At 40.3% G+C, this 19559-nt stretch overlaps 1 protein-coding gene across 5 annotated transcripts in view; it reads left to right on the plus strand.

Annotated features, from left to right (window-relative positions):
* Positions 1 to 1436, plus strand: part of LOC132819835 (prominin-1-A-like) — a 287338-nt gene extending 285902 nt beyond the window's left edge. For 3 of the 5 annotated variants that reach the window (XM_060831697.1, XM_060831707.1, XM_060831727.1), the window contains one exon: positions 1194 to 1436. In XM_060831697.1, coding sequence (XP_060687680.1) covers positions 1194 to 1314 — 121 coding nt within the window. In that variant the 3' untranslated portion in view covers positions 1315 to 1436. The remainder of the gene's footprint in view (positions 1 to 1193) is intronic. The other 2 variants (XR_009645127.1, XM_060831718.1) reach the window with 2 other exon arrangements.
* Positions 1437 to 19559: the final 18123 nt, after the last annotated feature.

A 19559-nucleotide genomic window follows, 5' to 3' on the forward strand; every position in this document is an offset into this window, starting at 1 on the left:
AATCTTTTCTTTAAAGAGCCATATCTGCAAGTTCAATGTTCAATGTTTTATGATTGGTATAAAGTCAGTGCTGGAAAAGTTCTAGTCAATCTGTTTGGGAAGGTTTTTCCTTTATCACAATTTAATAGTGGTCATAACTGTTCACATTACTCCAAATGCAGTCTAACCAAATTTTGCACAAGTTCAATCTTTCAGTTCATTCCCTGAAAAATGAATACCAGTGATATTTTAATCACCTTATTGACCAATGTTGCTACTTTTGCACTCAGATCCTGCATCCTCTGCTGCATTTTCCTATGTTACTAATTCCCCTTATTCTACCAATTAAATATGCTACCACCTGCTTATCTATGTTCATATCTGCCAGCCTGCTGCAAGTTTAATAAAATACCTTTTGGGATTGAGAAACCAAACCTAGACAGATCAACTGTTTATACTCCTGGCCCGGAAACGTCGAATTTCCTGTTCCTTGGATGCTGCCTAACCTGCTGTGCTTTAACCAGCAACACATTTTCAGCTATACTCCATCATACTTACAGAAGGAATCTTGAAAATATCTTGAATCCGTTTTTAGTATGTTCAGAATTCTATAATGTGTAAATTATGATTTCTGGTTAGACTGGTATTTGAACAAAATATAGAGCTTTCATTATTTCTCTTATATTGAAAAAATCTGTTTGTAAACATTTTGATCTACAGAGCTTATCAAAATTTCTAGTTTTGATATTCTTAAATGTTATTAACTCAGTTTTATAACACAGTAATAATCAACTCCAGCACTGAGACTTGCAAATGATCCAGGCAAGAGGTTCCCAAATCTGGATTGAAAATGCAGTGCCAAATATCTGTGTCTATGTTTGCATATGAACTTTGCAGACAAACTAATCCATTGCCAATTGTGGGTTTTATTTAGGAACCAGATATTGGTGGACCAGAGTACTCAACAACTGGCTTATCTCCTCTGAATTAATAAATGCCTTGAGCAAGTTAAATTTGAAACTTGTGTGAAATATGCTAATATAGGGAAATAATTCACTTTCATACTACAATAGCTCCAGTTCTTCAATGAACAACTGCTCTCAAATTTGATATAATTCAGCCCAGTGTCAAGGCGGTGTAATTACATAATTTGGGTATGACATGTTAACTTTCTTTAAATTTTATATCTCTGTTCCTTTCTGTGCCACCAACAGGAGAACCATCATACATTTTGGTGGGTGCAGCAACCAATCGACATCTGTATATACCTTGCAGAAAAGGCCTTCAGATGCATCGGCCCCAGTGCATAATGCACCTTGTTATTCTCTTTGTTAATGTATATTCTGAATAAACAGTTGAACACTTGGAAAGTCTTTTTTCATTTCTGCAGTTCACTATCCTACATCTTAGTATCTCAATATGTTAAATCATAATGCAACTTTTCGCTCACACTTTATCTTAGCATTTTCTTTTTACTATTTCATTTTGTTTTATGAAAAATTTAAACTTTGTAAACAGTTTTCATTTCTTCTTTATTCTGCAGATTGTGTATTATAAGGTTATTGAATTAATCATTCTTGTAATTCTTAATGTAGTTTATTTTGCATACTGTTAATCAGGTTAAAAATTTTGTCTACGTGGAAAATTAATTTAGCAATTCTTAAGTGCAACAATATACTTAATAATTCTGAATGCTAACTACAGGTGGTGGATTTGTACTTCAGTATTGTATGGCTAGCTGTTCAAACTAATGATGGGAATTTTGGCATGGGGAAGAATAGTTTATTACAGTTTAACATGCCTTTTGTTAAATGAGATGCAAATTTTGAGAGTTTGCAATAATAAATATGAGCTATTATACAAGAAAACAAAATTACTTTTCTAAATTAGATGGTATCTTTAATCATTTTATTTGAACATGTATATGCTACAATTAATGCAGAATATTGTAGTGATATTGGTTAGATTATTGAAAATACTGAACTACTGCCACCATCTAATAATCATATGCACCATTTCATATTCAAGGTGCACAATATCCAAAGCATTTAAACACAACTATTTTTCTGGCAGTGTGTCATTTGGGCTCTGTTATTGTTGAGTAGAATGTGCAAATACGATACACGATTTTTTTAGAATTGAATTTGTAAATATGTTCACAGTTATAGATTTATGGAATCTTCTATTTTGAATATTCAATAAAATGTCTTAGATATCACGTATTTTGTTAATTGTACTTTCCAAAAAAAACATGCCTAGAAATGTTTTGAGTGTTTCATTTTGAAGAAGCACTTCACAATAATATGTAAATGTACCTTCCAAACTATAAGCTTAAAAAAATTGCTAGCCCTGTTTATTTTTCAATTCACTGCTCTTCTTCAATCTGACGCCAAAAACCCCACTCCTAATAAGTTCTCCTGTATGACACATTTTCACTTAAACACAAAAGCTTGACTATTCCTGTTTTCCATTCCTTTGGTCAATTTGCTTGTGTGCCAGGTGTTAGAATTCTGTAGAAGGAAACTTGAGTACCTTCCATTCTCATCTCACTTCTGCCGAAAAGCTGTGGTTAAAGTATAAGCAAAATTCTAAATTTACCACTAACGATGTCAAATGTGTTACACCACACTTGGCAACTTATATGAGTATTTAATTTTACTTAGACACAAAGCATTTTGTATAGGTTTCTGCTGTAACTTTAAAATATGGAAATCCATGCTTAACCCAAAAATATTACTTAGGTTTTGAAACCTAACAATGTTACTATTAAAAGTAATCCTATTTTGATGAGTGGAAAGATCATTTTTTATGCTTGGAGTGTGACAATGCAGTAAGGCTACACTCGTGCCCTTTTCTAGTTTCCCTGAGAAGGTAGTAGCGTGCTGTTTTTTTGAACCATCACAATTCTTATGATGGTATTCAGCAGCAGATCCCAGGATATAGACCAGTGTTGGTTTCACGTGCTAACTTAGGATGGTGTATGACTTGGAAGTGATGTTCACACACATAGCTGTCATTTGTCTTTGTTGATGATAGTGATTGAGCTTGAAGATGCTGTTGAAGTAGTTCTTAATGCACCTCATGCCATCCTTCAATGAATAAGTTATTTCATAGATTACTTGCCTGCTTTGTTCTGTTTAGACAATTGAATTATAAACACTGCACAACCTTTTTCATATTAAATGTTTCTTTAGGGATATCGCAAAAAGCCATTTGGTTTCCTCCGGGGCATGCACTCAGTCCTTTCATCCAAAAGGTCCTGTCAGGAAACTCTGTACATGCTGACAGACATACAAAGGTCATGTAGTTAAACCAATGCATTATTGTTGATTTGGGTAGGTTTTCACAAGATTGAAAACATGTTCACAGCCTTTGGAACAGCTGGTACAAATAAAATGCTCAGCACCAAGACTATTAGAGAGGGAAACATTTTTGTTAGGTTTCTGAGGAGCAGCATTAAGATCCAGGGTTACTGAACTGGTTGATACATGCTAGTTTTGAAACAAAGTGACTTTACCTGATGAAGAAGCACCGTGAAAGCCTGTGATTTCAAATTAATCTGGTGGACTGTAATCTGGTGTTGTGTGAGTGCTAACTTTGTCCAACCTAGTCCAACACCACAGTTTTGAAACAGTCACAGATAAGCATCAGCTGGTGCAGATATGTTGGATCAAATGGTCTTTCATGTATGCTGTAACTGTTCAGTAATTTCCAATGAATCCTAGATTAGTTAAGGCACAGGAAGCGACTATTCAGTCCACCATTTCTGTTCTGAATGTCTGAAGGAGCAATTTCTCCAATCCTCAAACAAACCATGCCAAATAAATTGCTGCCAAATGAAGAATAATTAGAAAGAGGATGAGGAACAATATAGATAAGGTCATCAAGGAGTGTTTAAATGAATGTCAAAAGAAAGTAAGGCTAAAAATGTAGTGGGGTGCATAGATTGCTCCAAAGATGAACAAGAACCATATGACCAGGTGTTTTAGCCAACTTAACCTGTTGTACCATTAAGTGTGATTGTAACCTAACTCTGTAATAGCTAACGATGAATAATCTGTGGAAAATGGATCATTAATATTGTACAAATTGTAAAATCAAAGGAGAAGTGGTACTTGATCATGGATTGAGCAGTTACAAACTCCTTGAGCAAGCACTAATATATAACGGTGTATGATGACAATTACAGAGGCTGTTTCTGGGGCAATTTCAGTAGTTATGAGAAAGCTAGAGTGAGTGACAATACAAGGTGATCCCTTATCCGTGGAATCGTTTTCCAATGTTTTAGTTACCTTTGGTTTACAACAGCCGGAAGGTATTATAGGAAACCTTCCGGAACCAGGGACCGGGGGCTACCGGGAAGGTAAATTTCCCATAGACGTGAATGGGTTCGCTTCTGTCTGCAGTTTCGGGCTCCTGATAGGTTTAGGAACGTATCACCTGCAGGGGCCTATTAAATATCCTGTCAATGATTTCAAGAGAGAGAGAAAATATGAACCAAGCAATTCAGACCTATTGTTGATTAATGATAACAGCTAAAACTAACAGATATCATTCTAGAAAGTGGACTTTTCTAAGGAGAAGGGAAAGGCAAAGAATGATACATCTCAAAAACTCAACTTTAAGGATATCACAAGTAAATGGTATAATTGTCAATGATATAATTTCATGTGGAAAGTCTTTAAGGTCTCAAAAGAGAGCTCATTAGTAATAAAAGTCATGGGATCCAGAGTAGAAAATTGGACTGCTTAAGCACTTGGATTTTCAACTGATATTTGTTGTTGCTATAGTGATAATTTTCAGGGGAAAGGACGTAAGAACATAAGGACTAGGAGCAGGAGTAGGCCGTCTGGCCTGTTCTGCCATTCAATAAGATCATGGTTGATCTTTTTGTGACCTCAGCTTCACTTACCCACCCTTTCACTGTAACCCTTAATTCTTTTATTGTTCAAAAAAATCTTAGCTTTAAAAACAGGTACTGAAGTAGCGTCAACTACTTCACTGGGCAGGGAATTCCATAGATTCACAATCCCCTGGGTGAAGAAATTCCTTCTCAATTCAGTCCTAAATCTGCTCCCCTTAATTTTGAGGCTATGGCCTCTTGTCCTAGTTTTACCTGCCAGTGGAAACATCCTCTCTACATCTACCTTATCTACTCCCTTCATAATTTTATACGTTTATATAAGATCCCTCCTCATTCTTCAAACTTCCAATGAATATAATCCCAGTCTACTCAGTCTCTCCTCATAAGTCGACTCATCAACTCCAGAATCAATAAACTTTCTCTGCACCCCTTCTCCAATACTTCCTCACTCAAGTAAGAATGTACAAAACTGCATGCAGTATTCCAGGTATGACCTCACCAACACCCTATATAGCCACAATATAACCTCCCTACTTTTAAAATCAAGCCCTATAGAAATGAAGGATAAAATTCCATTTGTCTTCCTAATTACCTGTGTACCTGCAGACCAACCTTCTGTGAATCATGCACAAGGATACCCAGGTCCCTCTACGTAGCAGTATTGGAATAGCCTCTGGAAATCTAGTCAATACATCCATTATTGTTAACAAATACTGATTCCCACTTTTTTGTTTGAGGTAGGGGACCTATACACTTAATGAAGACTCTTGTAAAAGATTCATTAATTGCAGGAATAGGCATTAAAGGTACAGGTTTTATTACTGCCTGTGGTTTTCCAATTACCTGACATGTATATGGCAAAATCAACTACATTCTTATGTAGTCCAGGTCAGTAAAAATGTCTTTGTATTTTAACCTGTGTTTTCCTCACTCCTAAATGACCCCCCAAGTGGTAGCTCATGTGCCACTCGCAACTCTACCTTTCTATACACCACTGGCAATACAATTTGATGAATTTCTGCCCATTTCTTACCTGCTTGAATATGTGATAGTCTTCATTTCCTCATTAAGACATTATTTTTAAAGTAATAACATCCAGGGATACCTTCTGATTCATTTTCTATGTATGCCTTTTGATACATTTGCCTTAAGTTTTCATCTTTCTGCTGTAGTTCAATTCATTTCTCTGAACTAAAGATGTCTGCATTGTCGTTATTTGCTCCTGGTTTGTGCCAACCAGCTGATCAAACAGGGTGTCTGCTAATTCCACTTCAACTTGCTTATCTGTACTCTTTGATTTCTCCTGTTTCAGCTGGTGACTTTGAGACCTCATTACCACGCAATCAGGAAACGTTCCAGGATATGTGTCCTGCAACTGTTCAGTTGTCTGCGTTCCACTGGCTTTTCAACCACAGTAGGCAACATTCCTACCGGTGAAGCAACCATATCATTAGCAAAACAAATTGTATTCCTGGAACTGAGAGTTTGTCCAGTACTCCTACCACAAAGTCTCCACTCTTCTTTGGACGCTGTAACCTCATGTTACATAATTTTGTCTCATCGTGAATTCCCCTTACTAGTACCTTTTCTAGTAATAGTCCTTCAGAGATACATATCTCCTCATCTTTCAGCAGCACAGACTGAGAGGACCCTTTGTCTCTTAATATTGTAACCTCTTTACCTGCTGCTCCCGGCCTTTGCAAATAAATTTTACCTTTGCAGGTATATGGTTTAAGAAGATCTGGCACTTCCTCCTTAACCAGCTTCCAACCAGCCTTTACATTCTGGTGCAGCTTTCTAGCCTCCGTTGTGCTTTCTGTTCCCACTCCAACAAAATTCACCGGCTTATCCTGTTTTCCTTCATCGGGCTTCTCAGTGCTTCTCCTAACCCACCAACACTGTAATTTCATGTGGCCTATTTTATTGCAGTAATTTCTCTGTCCCTTTCAAGGATTTCCTATTTACCCTGTGGTAAGTGATCCTTATCTTCACCGAGATCTACCTTTCCCTTTCCACGTGAGGATTTCTCTTTTCCTCATTTTTTATCCCTCACGGATTGAAATTGATTCAGGAAGCCAAACTTTGCTTTCTGGACCAACTCATAATCATCAGCCAGTTCACCTGCTAATCTTGCCATTTTAACTTTATGCTCTTCCAAATGAGCTCTCATGAAGTGAATTTTAGAAGTCATGTCTAAGTGCCAATTTCTGAAGTTCAAACACTTTTTTCTCTCTCTCTTCTGCTAAAGCCATTCATTCTTTTTCCTCTGCTTTTAAATGTAAATCAAACTGTTTCATTTCTGTTGCCCTTTCCTTGCCTTTTGCCTCTAACTCAAACTGCTTCATTTTCAGTTAAACTTCAGCCATTTCTAAAGATTCTGATGGTGTTTCCAGTAAACTTAAATGCTGAACTACTGCTGTAATTATCTCTCCTTTCCTCACGTTAGGAGGCAGCTCCAACCCTAGGTTGTCTGCTAATTCCCACAGCTTGACCTTAACCACCTTTTGTAAAACCCCCAAGGTCACTTCTTCCACCCCCCAGAAAGCCTTTGGTGACTGAAACAGCCATTGCTATCTTAAGCACTGTTTAAACCAACCAAAATCAACACCCAGAACAAAAGACACTAACACCTGCTCCTCGCTATTTTTGAGTCCCAACAACTAATCCCAATTTGGAACTATGGAACAAATCCCGCAAAGTGCCCTGAGTCTGTTATAGACCAGGCCAGATCCCCTCAAAACATTTCAAGAAGGTAGTCCAGACCCTAACTTTGCGATTTGATTTAAGCAAGTGTAAAGTGGATATTCCAGGAGAAAATTAGCTGGTCAAACTACTTAGTTTTAAACAAAACAGAATTTATTCACAAGATTACTGAATAAACCACAAAAAAAGGAAACAGAGTACCAAATAACCTATTCTATCTGGAAATCCAACAGACTATCCCAACATAGTGATGCTGTTCCAAAATACTTGCAACAATCCCCATAAACACCCCTTGGCACAAAAGGTAAAATCAAACAAGTTCTTACAGGAAAGAAGTCAGAGAGAGAGAGTTGATCTTCTCTACACACACTGCTGCATTAAAACCAAACCGAAGAGTAGCTGAGCTGTGAGAAAGGGTCACTCCCCTTTCATTATCCAAGTGGGTTACTTTTAATCTTGAAAGCCTTCTGACTGAGGCGGTGTCTGTTAGCCGTAAACAAATTGGCCCTAAAATCCATCCAACGTTAGACTTTTGTCATTTATAAACTCTCTGAAAAAACCCAAGGGCAGCCTAATCTTGTGAAAGGAACAGCAGAATCACACTAATTATCTTGCTATTTCTTCATTGACTCATGCATCTTCCCTTATACAGAAGCTAAGCTAATCGATCTATAATTCCCTATCTTTTGTCTAACACCCTTTTTGCTGTTTGTAACATTTGCTGTTTTCTAATCTGCTGGAACTGCCCCACAGTCCAGTGAATTTTGGAAAATTACAAGTGCACTTGCTATTTCTCCCACTGTCTCTTTTACTACCCTGAGCTGCATTCCATCAGGGCCAGGAGACTTGTCAATCCTTAGCTCCATTAGCTTGCCCAACACTACCTCTTCTGTGAACATAATTGTTTCCAGGTCCTCACCTACGTTTGTTTCTTTGTCAATTACTGGCATGTTATTCATGTCCTCCACTGTGTAGACCAACACAAATACCTATTTAAAGCCTCAGCCATTTCCTTATATCCCATGATTAAATGCCCCTTCTCATCCTCTAAAGGACTACGGTTTACTTTAGCCATTCTTGTTCATTTTATAAATTTATAGAAATGTTTGCTATCTGTCTTTATATTCTGTGCTAGTTTTTTTCTCATGTTCTATCTGACTTTATAGCTCTTTTTTGTGGCTTTCTGTCGAACTTTAAAGCTTTCCCAATCTTCTAGTTTCCCACTATCTTCCCACTAGTTTCCCAATCTTCTAGTTTCCCACTAGCCACTTTGTGTTCTTTTTCAATTTGATAGTCTCCCTTATTTCCTTAGAGGCAAAATAAACTGCAGATTCTGGAATCCAAAATAGACAGGCAGAAGACTGAAAGAACACAGCAAGCCAGGCAGCATCAGGAGGTGGAGAAGTCAATGTTTCGGGTGTAACCCTTCACCCAAAACATCGACTTCTCCGCCTCCTCATGTTGCCTGGCTTGCTGTGTTCTTCCAGCCTCCTGCCTGCCCATATTTTCTTCGATACCCATGGCAGATTTCCCCTTACAATCCTTCCTTTCACTGTAATATGCTTTTGCTGAGCACTTTGAAAAATTGCTTTGAATGTCCTCCACTGCTCATCAACTGCCGCACCACAAAGTTTTTGTTTCCAGTTTACTTCAGCCAACTCCTCCTTCATCCTATTGTAGTCTCCCTTTTTTAGCACAGGACCCTGGTATTGGATTTTATCTTCAGACTCTCCATCTGTACTCTAAATTCAACCATACTGTGATCGCTCCTTCCATGATGATCCCTAACTATGAGGTCATTAATTATTGCTGATGTGGAGATGACGAGTGTTAAAAGTCACACAACACCAGGTTATAGTCCAACTGGTTTAATTGGAAGCATTTGCTTTTGGAGTGCTGCTCCTTCATCAGGTAATTGTGGAGTATATAACTGTAAGAGAATTTATAGCTAAAGTTTACAGTGTGATATAACTGAAATTATGCATTGAAAAATACCTCAATTGGTTGATAAGTCTCTCATCTGTTAGAATGACCATGATAGTTTCACTTCTTTCATATGTAAATCACAAATTTCTTTTAAAAGTTACATTCTCAGGTTAACTGTAACAATTGGTGTCAGGCCAGATAAGATATTGAAGGTATTAGCCCCATGCATCTGCTGTCTGTGCCATAATGTTTAGACTGATTCTAATCTAAAAAATGAGTTAACAGAATCTTACATGGATTCATGCAGTTTTTGAGCAAAGTATACTGTAATTCTGCAAGTACAAATTCACCCCACAAATGTATATATATATGTGTGTGTGTGTGTGTGTGTGCGTGCACACGCACTTGCTTGTGCATCTGTGGTGGGGGAATGTGTGTGAGGGAAAGTGTATATTAGTGTGTGAGAGAGTGTAAAAGGGTCTAAGTCTGTGAGAGGATGAGAGACATAACAAACAATCAAGGTATTTTTCAATGTATAATTTCAGTTACGTCACACTGTAAACTTTTGCTATAAATTCTGTGTCTTACAATTGTGTACTCCACAACTATCTGATGAAGGAGCAGTGCTCTGAAAGCTAGTGCTTCCAATTAAACCTGTTGGACCACAACCTGGTGTTGTGTGATTTTTAAATTAATTATTCCTGTATCAATACACAGGGCTAGATCTAAGATAGCTTCCTCCCTCGTTGGTTCCATTATGTAATGTTAAAGAAAACAATTGCAGATAATTCAACAAACTCCTCCTCAAGGCTACCCTGACTGAGCTGGTTCGACCAATCAACATGTAAATTGAAATCCCCCATGATAATTGCCGTACCATTTTACAGATATTGGGGATTTCTTTGTTTATTGCCCGCCCCAATGTGATGTTACTATTTGGTGGCCTATAGACTACACCTAGCAGTGAGTTTTCTTCTTAGAATTTCTAATTTCCACCTAAATGGATTTAACCTCATTCTCCATATAACCTATGTCATCTCTCAGCACCGCCCTGATGAATATCAGAGCTATACCACTTCCCTTACCTTCCTGACTGTCCTTCCAAATACTCTGATGCCCCTTGATAGTTAAATCACAGTCGTGACCATCCTGTAACCACGTGTCTATAATGGCTAACAAGTTATATTTATTTGTGATGATTTGTGCCATTAACTCATCCTGCAAAGATGCTAACCTCTGCATACCTTTTTATTTACCACCATACATCCTGTCATTTTCCCTTTCCCTTCCACCCGACTCACTAGTTTAAAGTCCTAGTGACCACCCTATTTATCCTTTTTACTAGAACACTGGTTCCGGATCGGTTCAGGTGGAGACCGTCTCATCAGTAGAGATCCCTCTTTTCCAAATATGATGCCAATGCCACATGAGATGGAACCCCTCTTTCCCATACTTTAGCCATATGTTCACTTCCCTAATTTTCTTATCCCCAAGCCAGTTTGCATATGGCTTGGGTAGTAATCCGGAGATTATAACCCTTGAGGACCTATTCCTTAATTTCATTCAGAGTGCTTGATAATCCCCAAGCAAGTCTTCCTTCCTAGCCTTGCCTATGTTGTTTGTCTCCATGTGGACCATAACTGGATCCTCCCCCTCCCTGCTCCAATATCCTTTTAAGCCAGTCAGAGAAGCCCTGCACCCTGGCACCAGGCAGGCAACATACCATGCGGGACTCCCGACCCGGCTTGCATAGGATACTATCTAGCCCCCCACTAATTACAGAATCCCCTATTACTACCACTTTCATTTTTGCTCCCCCCTCTTGAGTGGCCTTCTGCACCATGGTCACATGGCTCATTCTCCCCACAACCTTTTCCCTCAACCACACAGGGAGCGAGTACCTCACACCTTGGACAAGTTCAAGAGCTGTGGCTCCTTTGTTCTTGAACTCAAAATCCCTCTACCTGCCTCACTTGCAATCACACCCTGTTGTCCCTGATCACTGACTGAATTTAAATTACTTCTCCACTGTGTTCTTTTTCATAATGCCATAAGATCGCTGCTTGGATTCTTGTCGTTTCTCATCTGCATGGATTTTTGAGATGCATTGAACTGTTAAATTGTTAAATATGCAGGCAACATTAAAAGACAGCAATGAGGATAAAGGATTCTTTGAAAAAATGTTTTGGAACAAGTGGGCTTGCCAAATTGCATGAAATTGGCAAATGAAATTTTTAATGATCCATGCAAAATCTCCCATAGAAGATAAAACAACAAAGGTGCGCTATGAAGAGATCTGAAAGGATATGGAGAAAGCAGTTGACACATCGCATCCAAGTGGAGCGAGAAAGCAACACAAATAGAATCACAATGATTACAGTACAGGGACCATTCAGCTTGTCCTGTATCCACTGGCTGTCCAAATGACCAATGCAGTTAGTTTCACTACCTACCGTTTCCCGAGACCCCTGCACATTCTTCCTTTATTAGGCAATGATCCAATTCCTCTTGAATGGCTTGATTTAAACTGCCTCCACTACACAGGCAGCACATTCCAGATGTTAGCCACTTGCTGTGTGAAAAGTTTCTATCATGCCTCAAATGTTTCTCTTGCCAATTTTTTTTAAACCGTGTGTATAGATTGATCAATGGAAAACAAGTGTGCAGGTCTACTGGACAGACCACACTTGGAGCTATAAGACGATAAAACTTGGGAACAAAAGTAGGCCATTTAGCCTGAGTCAGCATCGTCAATGAGATTATGGCTGATCAGACAATTCTCAACTGCAATTTCCTGCCTTTTCCCCATAGACCTTGATTCCCTTACTGATTAAAGATCTTTCTGTCTCAGTCCTGAATATACTTAACAACCCAGCCTTGTCAGGCCTGTGTAATAAAGATTTCTGCAGATTCACTACCCTCAGAAAGAAGAAAATCCTCCTCATATCTGAAATAAATGTGTGATCCTTTATTCTGAGATTGTGCCCCTGTGGCTCTTCCACAAGGGAAAACAACCTTTCTGTATCTACTTTGCTGTCTTCTAAGAATCTTGAATGTTTCAACAAGGTCACCTCCGTTCTAAATTCCTTTGAGTACAACCAGCCAACCCACTCAAACTCTCCTTATAAGACAGCCCCTCTATTCTTGGGATCAGTCAAGTGACCCTTCTCTGGCCAATCTCCAAGCCAGTATATGTTACTTAGATAAGGGGCCCAAAACTGTTCACAGTATTCCAGCTGTGGTCTAACTATACCTTGAATAGTTTTATCAGGGTAAAAGATAAGTCTGAAACATTTGCAACAAACTTCAGCCAGAAGTGCTGTGTGAATAATTCATCTTGACCTTCTTCAGTAATTCCTACATCACAAATGTCAGTCTTCAGCCATTCAACTCATTGTGTGACATCTAGAAGCAGCTGGAGGTACTGGATACTGCACAGGTTATGGGCCCTGACAATGTGGGAAATTGCCCAGTTATGTCCTGTACCCAAAATGTAGGACAAATCCAGACCTGGCCATCAGTCTACTCTTGATCAGTGCTATCAAACAGGACCTGCTTAGAAATAATCTGTTCATTGATGCTCAGTTGGATTCCATGAGGGTTATGTAGCTTCTGATTTCATTCAGCCTTGATTCACACATGAACAAAAGAATGGAATTCCAAAGGGAAGGTGAAAGTGATTCAGGCAACATTTAACTGAGTGGGGCATCAAGGCATTTTAGCAAAACTGGAGACAACATGAAGTGGGGAAAAACTCTCCGTTATTGGAGTCATACCTGGCACATGTTGATGATTACAGTTGTTGAAGGTCAGTCGTCTCAGCTCCAGGATATCTCTGCAGGAGATCCTCACAGGAGTATCCCAGGACCAACTATTTTGTGCTGCTTCATCATGCTTCAACCTTCCCTCTGACATGAGATCAGAAGTGAGAATGTTCACTGATCACTACACAGTGTTCAGCACCATTTGCGACTACTCCAGTTTTTCAGCAGTCCATGTTCAAATGCAACAAAATCTGGAGAACATCCAGACTTGGGCTGATGCATGGCAAGTAACATTTGTGCCACATAAGTGCCTGGCAATGGCCATTTCCAACAAAAGAGAACCACCCCTTGGCATGTTTTTATAAGTATTTTTATTGAAAAAAGAAAACTTTTTAAAGATTTTTTTTGCAAAATTACAAAAGTAATACAAGCAAGTATAAACACCAATAAAAAATTAATTAAATAAATAAAGATAAAATAAATAAAGATAAAATAAATATTAACTGAAATGACAAACAAAAAACAGTGAAAAACCCTAACTAACTACTGATCTACAAACAACCAAAATGTCAAATAGGATATCACACATTGCTAGCAACAAACAACAAATAGTTAAATAACTAAGTACATGCTCAAAATAGATTTACATCAAGTAAAAATAAAACCTATATTTATACGGGATTCCTCCCCCGGGGGCCCCCAAACCAGCCAGAACCACTACCACAGCCAGATAAAAGCCCTGCTGGACAATATGGCCGAAATATCTGTGTCGATATAGTTAAAAAAGGGCTGCCATGTTTTATAGAATAGTTCGGTTTTTTTGGTGCACCATATTTGTGAGGAAGTCAAGGGGGATATATTCCATGATTAACCTGTGCCAGTTTGAAAGGCCTGGAGGACCTTCAGCTGCCCAACTCACTAAAATATTTTTCCTTCCACGAAAGGAGAGAAGGGAAAATGGTTTCCTCCCGTGCACATCCTGGAAGGAAAGATCTGAAAAGCCCAAGAGTAGAGGCATTGGATCCAGTCTAATTTCTACCCAAGATCTCTGTCAAGGCATTCACTACTCTGTCCCAATACATAAGCTAATAAAGAGCTCAACTGATACCTCCTGACGTCTGGAAAGTCCAGTCCTCCCTTTGCCTGTGGGAGCTGCAGCTTTTCTAATTTGATAAGGGGCAGCCTATGATTCCAGATAAAGGATCCAAGCCAGCCGTGGAGTTTACACAACGCCAATCTCGGCAACATCAGAGGGAGCATTCTCATTGGATATAGAAGATGAGGTAGAATATTCATTTTAACTAGGGCTACTCTGCCCAACCAGGATATTGGGAGATCTCCCCAGCATTGAAGGTCCTGCCTTATTTTCTCTAATAAGTGTATGTAATTGGCTTTATACAGCTGACCAAATAGTGGAGTGATAAAAATACCTAAGTATAGAAAACCTTCCAGTGACCACTGAAAGGGAAAGCAAGATCCGTCCGGTAAATTGGATATACTGGCATGACCTCCCAACGGCATGGCCTCCGATTTCATAAAATTGATTTTGTAACCTGAGAATATACTAAATCGATTGACCACTCTAATTAAGCGGGGCACAGATATCAAAGAAAAGGAGGACATCATCTGCATAGAGAGTAATTTTAAGTTTACCCGAACCAACCCTCGGGAGCATTATGCTGGGGTCAGTTCGTATAGCTTCTGCCAGTGGTTCAATTACTAAAGTGAATAATAATGGTGAAAGAGGACATCTCTGACGACAGCCCTACCAACACTGAAGCTATCCAAACCTAGACCATTGGTGATCACAGCAGCTTTGGGGTCACTGTATAATACTGAGATCCATTTAGAAAATACCTCTCCGACACCGAACCTTTCCAGTGTATTAAAAAGATATGACCATTCTGTCCGATCAAATGCCTTTTCCGCATCCAAGGAGATAACCAACCCCGGTATTCTTCCCTGTTGACAGGCTAGTATCATGTTTAAGACTGTTCTTATATTATTAGTTGATCTGCAGCCCCTTATAAACCCTGTCTGGTCCTCTTTTATGATGTATGGTAAGACCCTCTCCAATCTTACTGCTAACATTTTAGAGAGAATTTTGAAATCCACGTTTATGATGAGCAATCTTCTGGGGCTTTTCCTTTTTTAAGAATGAGAGAGATACTTGCTTCTCTCAACGAAGGTGGAAGGTGGCTCTGACTGTGTGAATAATTATACATATCTATGAGTGGCCCAGCCAGCTCCCACATAAATTCTTTATAAAACTCAACCTGGAATCCGTCTGGTCCAGACGCTTTGCCACTCTGGAGCTGTCTAATTGCGTTGAGTACTTCCGGGGTAGTCAGGAGGGCATTCAAGATAGATACCTGCTCCGAGGTTAAAACCCCTTGACATTTAATGACATCACTATCATTGAATCAGCACTGGTTTGCCTGAGTTGGCCATTGACCAGAAACTGAACTGGACTAGCCAGCCATGTAAATACTATGGCTGCAAAATCAGGTCAGAGGTGAGAATTCTGCAACAAGCGTCTTCTCTCTTGACTCCCCAAAGCCTGTCATCATGTACAAGTCAGAGGTCTACAGCTGCATTGTATCAAATCTGCAGGGAGAATACGGAGAAATGCCAGCATTATGGAGAACTTATAATGAGAGTTTCAATGATTCAAATATAAACTGGGGACACTGGTATTGTAAGGGCAGGGAGGGTCAAGTGTTTCTCTACTGAGTTAGGGAGCATCTCCTACAGCAGTATGTGTCCAGTCCAACAAGGAAGGAAGCATTATTGGACCTAGTCCTTGGCAATGAAGTGGGCTAGGTGTATCATGTCAGTGGGAGATCATTTAGGAGACAGTGATCATTGCAACATCAAGTTCAGATTGGTGTTGGGGAATGAAATGCGACAATCCAGAGCAAGACAGCTTAATTAGAGGAGAGCTGACTTCAATGGGGCTAGAACAGAGCTGAGCAGGATTGATTGGAGTAAGAGTTTGGTAGGAAGATTAATAACTGAACAATGGGCCATCCTCAAAGAGTAGATGGTTTTGATGCAGTTGAGGTCGGACAAACTGATCCAGAGTTCCCTGGATGATCCAAGGAGGTAGAAATTAACATTACAAAGAAAGTTTTCCTTTTTATGACAAGTGTAAGGCTGAAAATATAGATGAGAATCAAGTGGAATACTAAAGATTTAGTCGGGAGGTAAAAAAGCAAATGAGGACAACAAAAAGGATCCATGGAAAAAGGCTACAGGTAACACAGAGGGAAATCCCAATGTCGTTGAGAGGCATATAAACAGTAGGAGCCTGGTTAAAGGAGGAATCAGGCTGATCAGAGACCAAAAAAGTAACTTACAGATGGAGGCCAGCAGCACAGCTGAGTACTGAGATAATACTTGACATCTGTCCTCAAAAGCGGAGGATGGAGTCCTAGCCAATGTGATAGAGGAAGAAACTCTGTCACGGAATGGGATCCTAATTAATAATGAAAAATTCTTGGATAGATCATTGGAATTTAAAGTTGACAAAACACCTGGACATGATGAGATGCATCAAAGAGTATGGAATGAAGTGTAGGTAAAAATTGTAGAGGCCTAGCCCAATTCTTTCAGTCTCCCCTGGACACTAGAGAGGTGCCAGAAGACTGGAGAATTGTAACCATTATGGCTTTGATCAATAGAAGTTGTAAGGATAATCCTGGAATTATAGGCCAGTTAGTTTAACTTCAGTAGTAGGAAAGCTTGTGTAAACAATTATTCAGGACAGAATCAGCAGTCACACGGATTCTGGTGAGCTTATTAGAAAGAGTCAGTTTGGATTTCAAAAAGGGAAATAGTATTTCACTAACGTGGGGCTTTTTTTGAAGAAGTAACAGAAAGGATCGATGAGGGTCACCCTCTCCATGGAGACAGCTTTAGCAATTGCCTCTTGAACAAACTTGCTGCTGTTCCTGAGCCTATTTGTGAACTTTAACAAAGTCTCTAATGGATGAACCATTTGAATTCGTTTCTACCAGATTGGAGCTGTTGATGAGTATTTGCCAGTCTTGTGAATGCAGTGACCTGAGGTGTTTCTCCCTCAATGAGCTGCAGAGATATTTCAGCGATCTGATCTCCAGATTGTGTCCCCAAGCCTAATAAAGAGTATCCGCTGAAGTGAAAGTCTCTGAGGTAGCGGACAGTTCAGGTGAAAGCCTTCCCAGGCTCTCCTCTGTGGGGCTCAGTGGCTTCCTCCTCAGAGGTCGATCTGGAGCTGAGGCTCTGAGTCTCTTTGTGAAGGTTTGCTAGGTGCCTCTAGAACAGAGGGACCTAAATGGGTAAGAGGGACAAACTTTTGTGCAGGTTAACAATGTGTTTGCACTGGTGGTCATGAGAGAGCAGAAAAACATAAATCGGCTCATTGGGTTGGTTTGCCTGTGAGTTCTGCCCATCCCGACATGAGTGTTCCTGCTCCTGCTCCTGCTCCTGCTCCAGCCAAACTAAGACCCTTTTCCTTGAAAGGAATGAATAGCATGAACCTGCCACCGGTCTTTGCCATCTCAGCCCAGTTGTAGGTTAAAGTTTCCTGCAATGAGACAAAAGGGGTGACTGAGTACGCTGGACGCAATTGGAAGAGTGGTTAATGTTGATCAAGGAGCAGGAGGGGTGGTGAAGTGTCTGCATGAGTGGGCAGGATCGATTAGTAGTTTGACAGAATGAGAGTTGTTGAGTGGACGTAATGCATGCAGTAGTGAGATCCATGAACCTTGGTGCGAGGTTTGTGCAGTGGCAGGGTTTGAGTCAGTGGCTGGTTCTATAAATGATAGGTAGCAGGGAGACATTGGGGGCACACTCACTTGGGGACTGCAGATAATCATTAATCTTTCTGATGCACTTTTGGGTATTCATGTTATTGTGAGACCCAACACTGACCCAGGCCACTATCTGAGTCCAGTCTGGTCACATTGTGTCCTTTAATGGTCTGCAGGAGAAAGGATGGCCATCTTCACCATTACTCTGTCCATCAGCTCTACCAGGGCCCTATCTGTAATGTGGGGAATGAGCTGTAGTGAAAATGGTGGAGCATCACAGTGTGAGGCCCAGTTTCCTTGGCTTGCAGCAAGAGAAACCTGATTAATTTGCTGTGATTTGCTTTTGAAATTCATCAAAATTTTACACTAATTTGGCTGATTTAGACTGAAGTGCTGGGAAAACATTGCAATCAATTATAGAAAGTCAGTCTTTCTGTAGTTGCATTATCATAATTGAGAGAAAATACCCTTTAAGTCGCAGTGCTGAAAATCAAGTTTTAGTCCCTGTTGGATCTGACATTCCACTTCTTGGCAGCAGGTGGCACTATAATTCCTTACTGCACCAAGTTTACACCCAGCAGACATGATTTGGAGGTGCTGGCATTGGACTAGGGTGGACAAAGTTAAAAAGCACATAACGGGGAATCTAAGATGGCAGCGATCTGGAAAGATCAAGTTGTAGAACTCCGCATCACATCGGAAGCAGGACGAAGTCCTAACCCGCCCGACCTGGAACATTGTGATAGCCTGGGACTCTGGAAAGGTCATGGAGTCCCAGGAAACGGTTAGAGAACCTGGATTTTCACCATCAAGTGATGGCGAAGAAGGGAGCAGGTACGTCCAAGACCAGGCCTGCAGCCCAGCCTGCAGGATCCTTGCACTGGATTTCCTGCCAGGACCTGGTGAAGGAGCTCGCAAATCTCGTGAGATGCTGGGGAAGCAGACAGAGGAGAAGCGGGCCCCGATCTCTATCATGCTGCAGAAGCATGAGCAGCAGCTGGGGGAGAACTGGAAAAGAGGACGGATGAGGTTGAACACAGAGTCACAGTGGTGGAAGCTGATACCAGTTCCTCCAAGGATAGGATCCAAGCCCTGGAGCCGCAGGTCCGCAATTTGCTTGACTAGGTTGATGACCTCAAGAACAGGGGCAGAAGAGAAAATATTCGGATCGTCGGTCTGCCAGAGGATAAGGAAAGTGAGGGACCGGAATTCCTTAACTTGGGGGCTGGTATGAAAGGCTTGAAGATCAAGAGGGCTTGAGGTCAGGTCTGGTCTTTGGTGCGATTTCACCATTGTAGAGATAAGGAGAGAATCATGGAAGCTTCCGGAATCCAGGGGAGCGATCTGAAGGCCCTAATTTACGAGGGCTGTAAGATCATGTTCTTCGAGGATTTCCGGCGGCAGTGATCCGGAAAAGAAAATCCTACGATGGCATCAAGAAAAGACTGAGGGAGCTCAGGATCCAGTACTCTGTGAAGGATCCGGCGGTGCTTCAATTCACCTTAGATGGATCCGTACATTTCTTTGACA

The sequence above is a fragment of the Hemiscyllium ocellatum genome, chromosome 1 (assembly GCF_020745735.1).
Source record: "Hemiscyllium ocellatum isolate sHemOce1 chromosome 1, sHemOce1.pat.X.cur, whole genome shotgun sequence".
In the NCBI taxonomy this organism is placed as follows: domain Eukaryota; kingdom Metazoa; phylum Chordata; class Chondrichthyes; order Orectolobiformes; family Hemiscylliidae; genus Hemiscyllium; species Hemiscyllium ocellatum.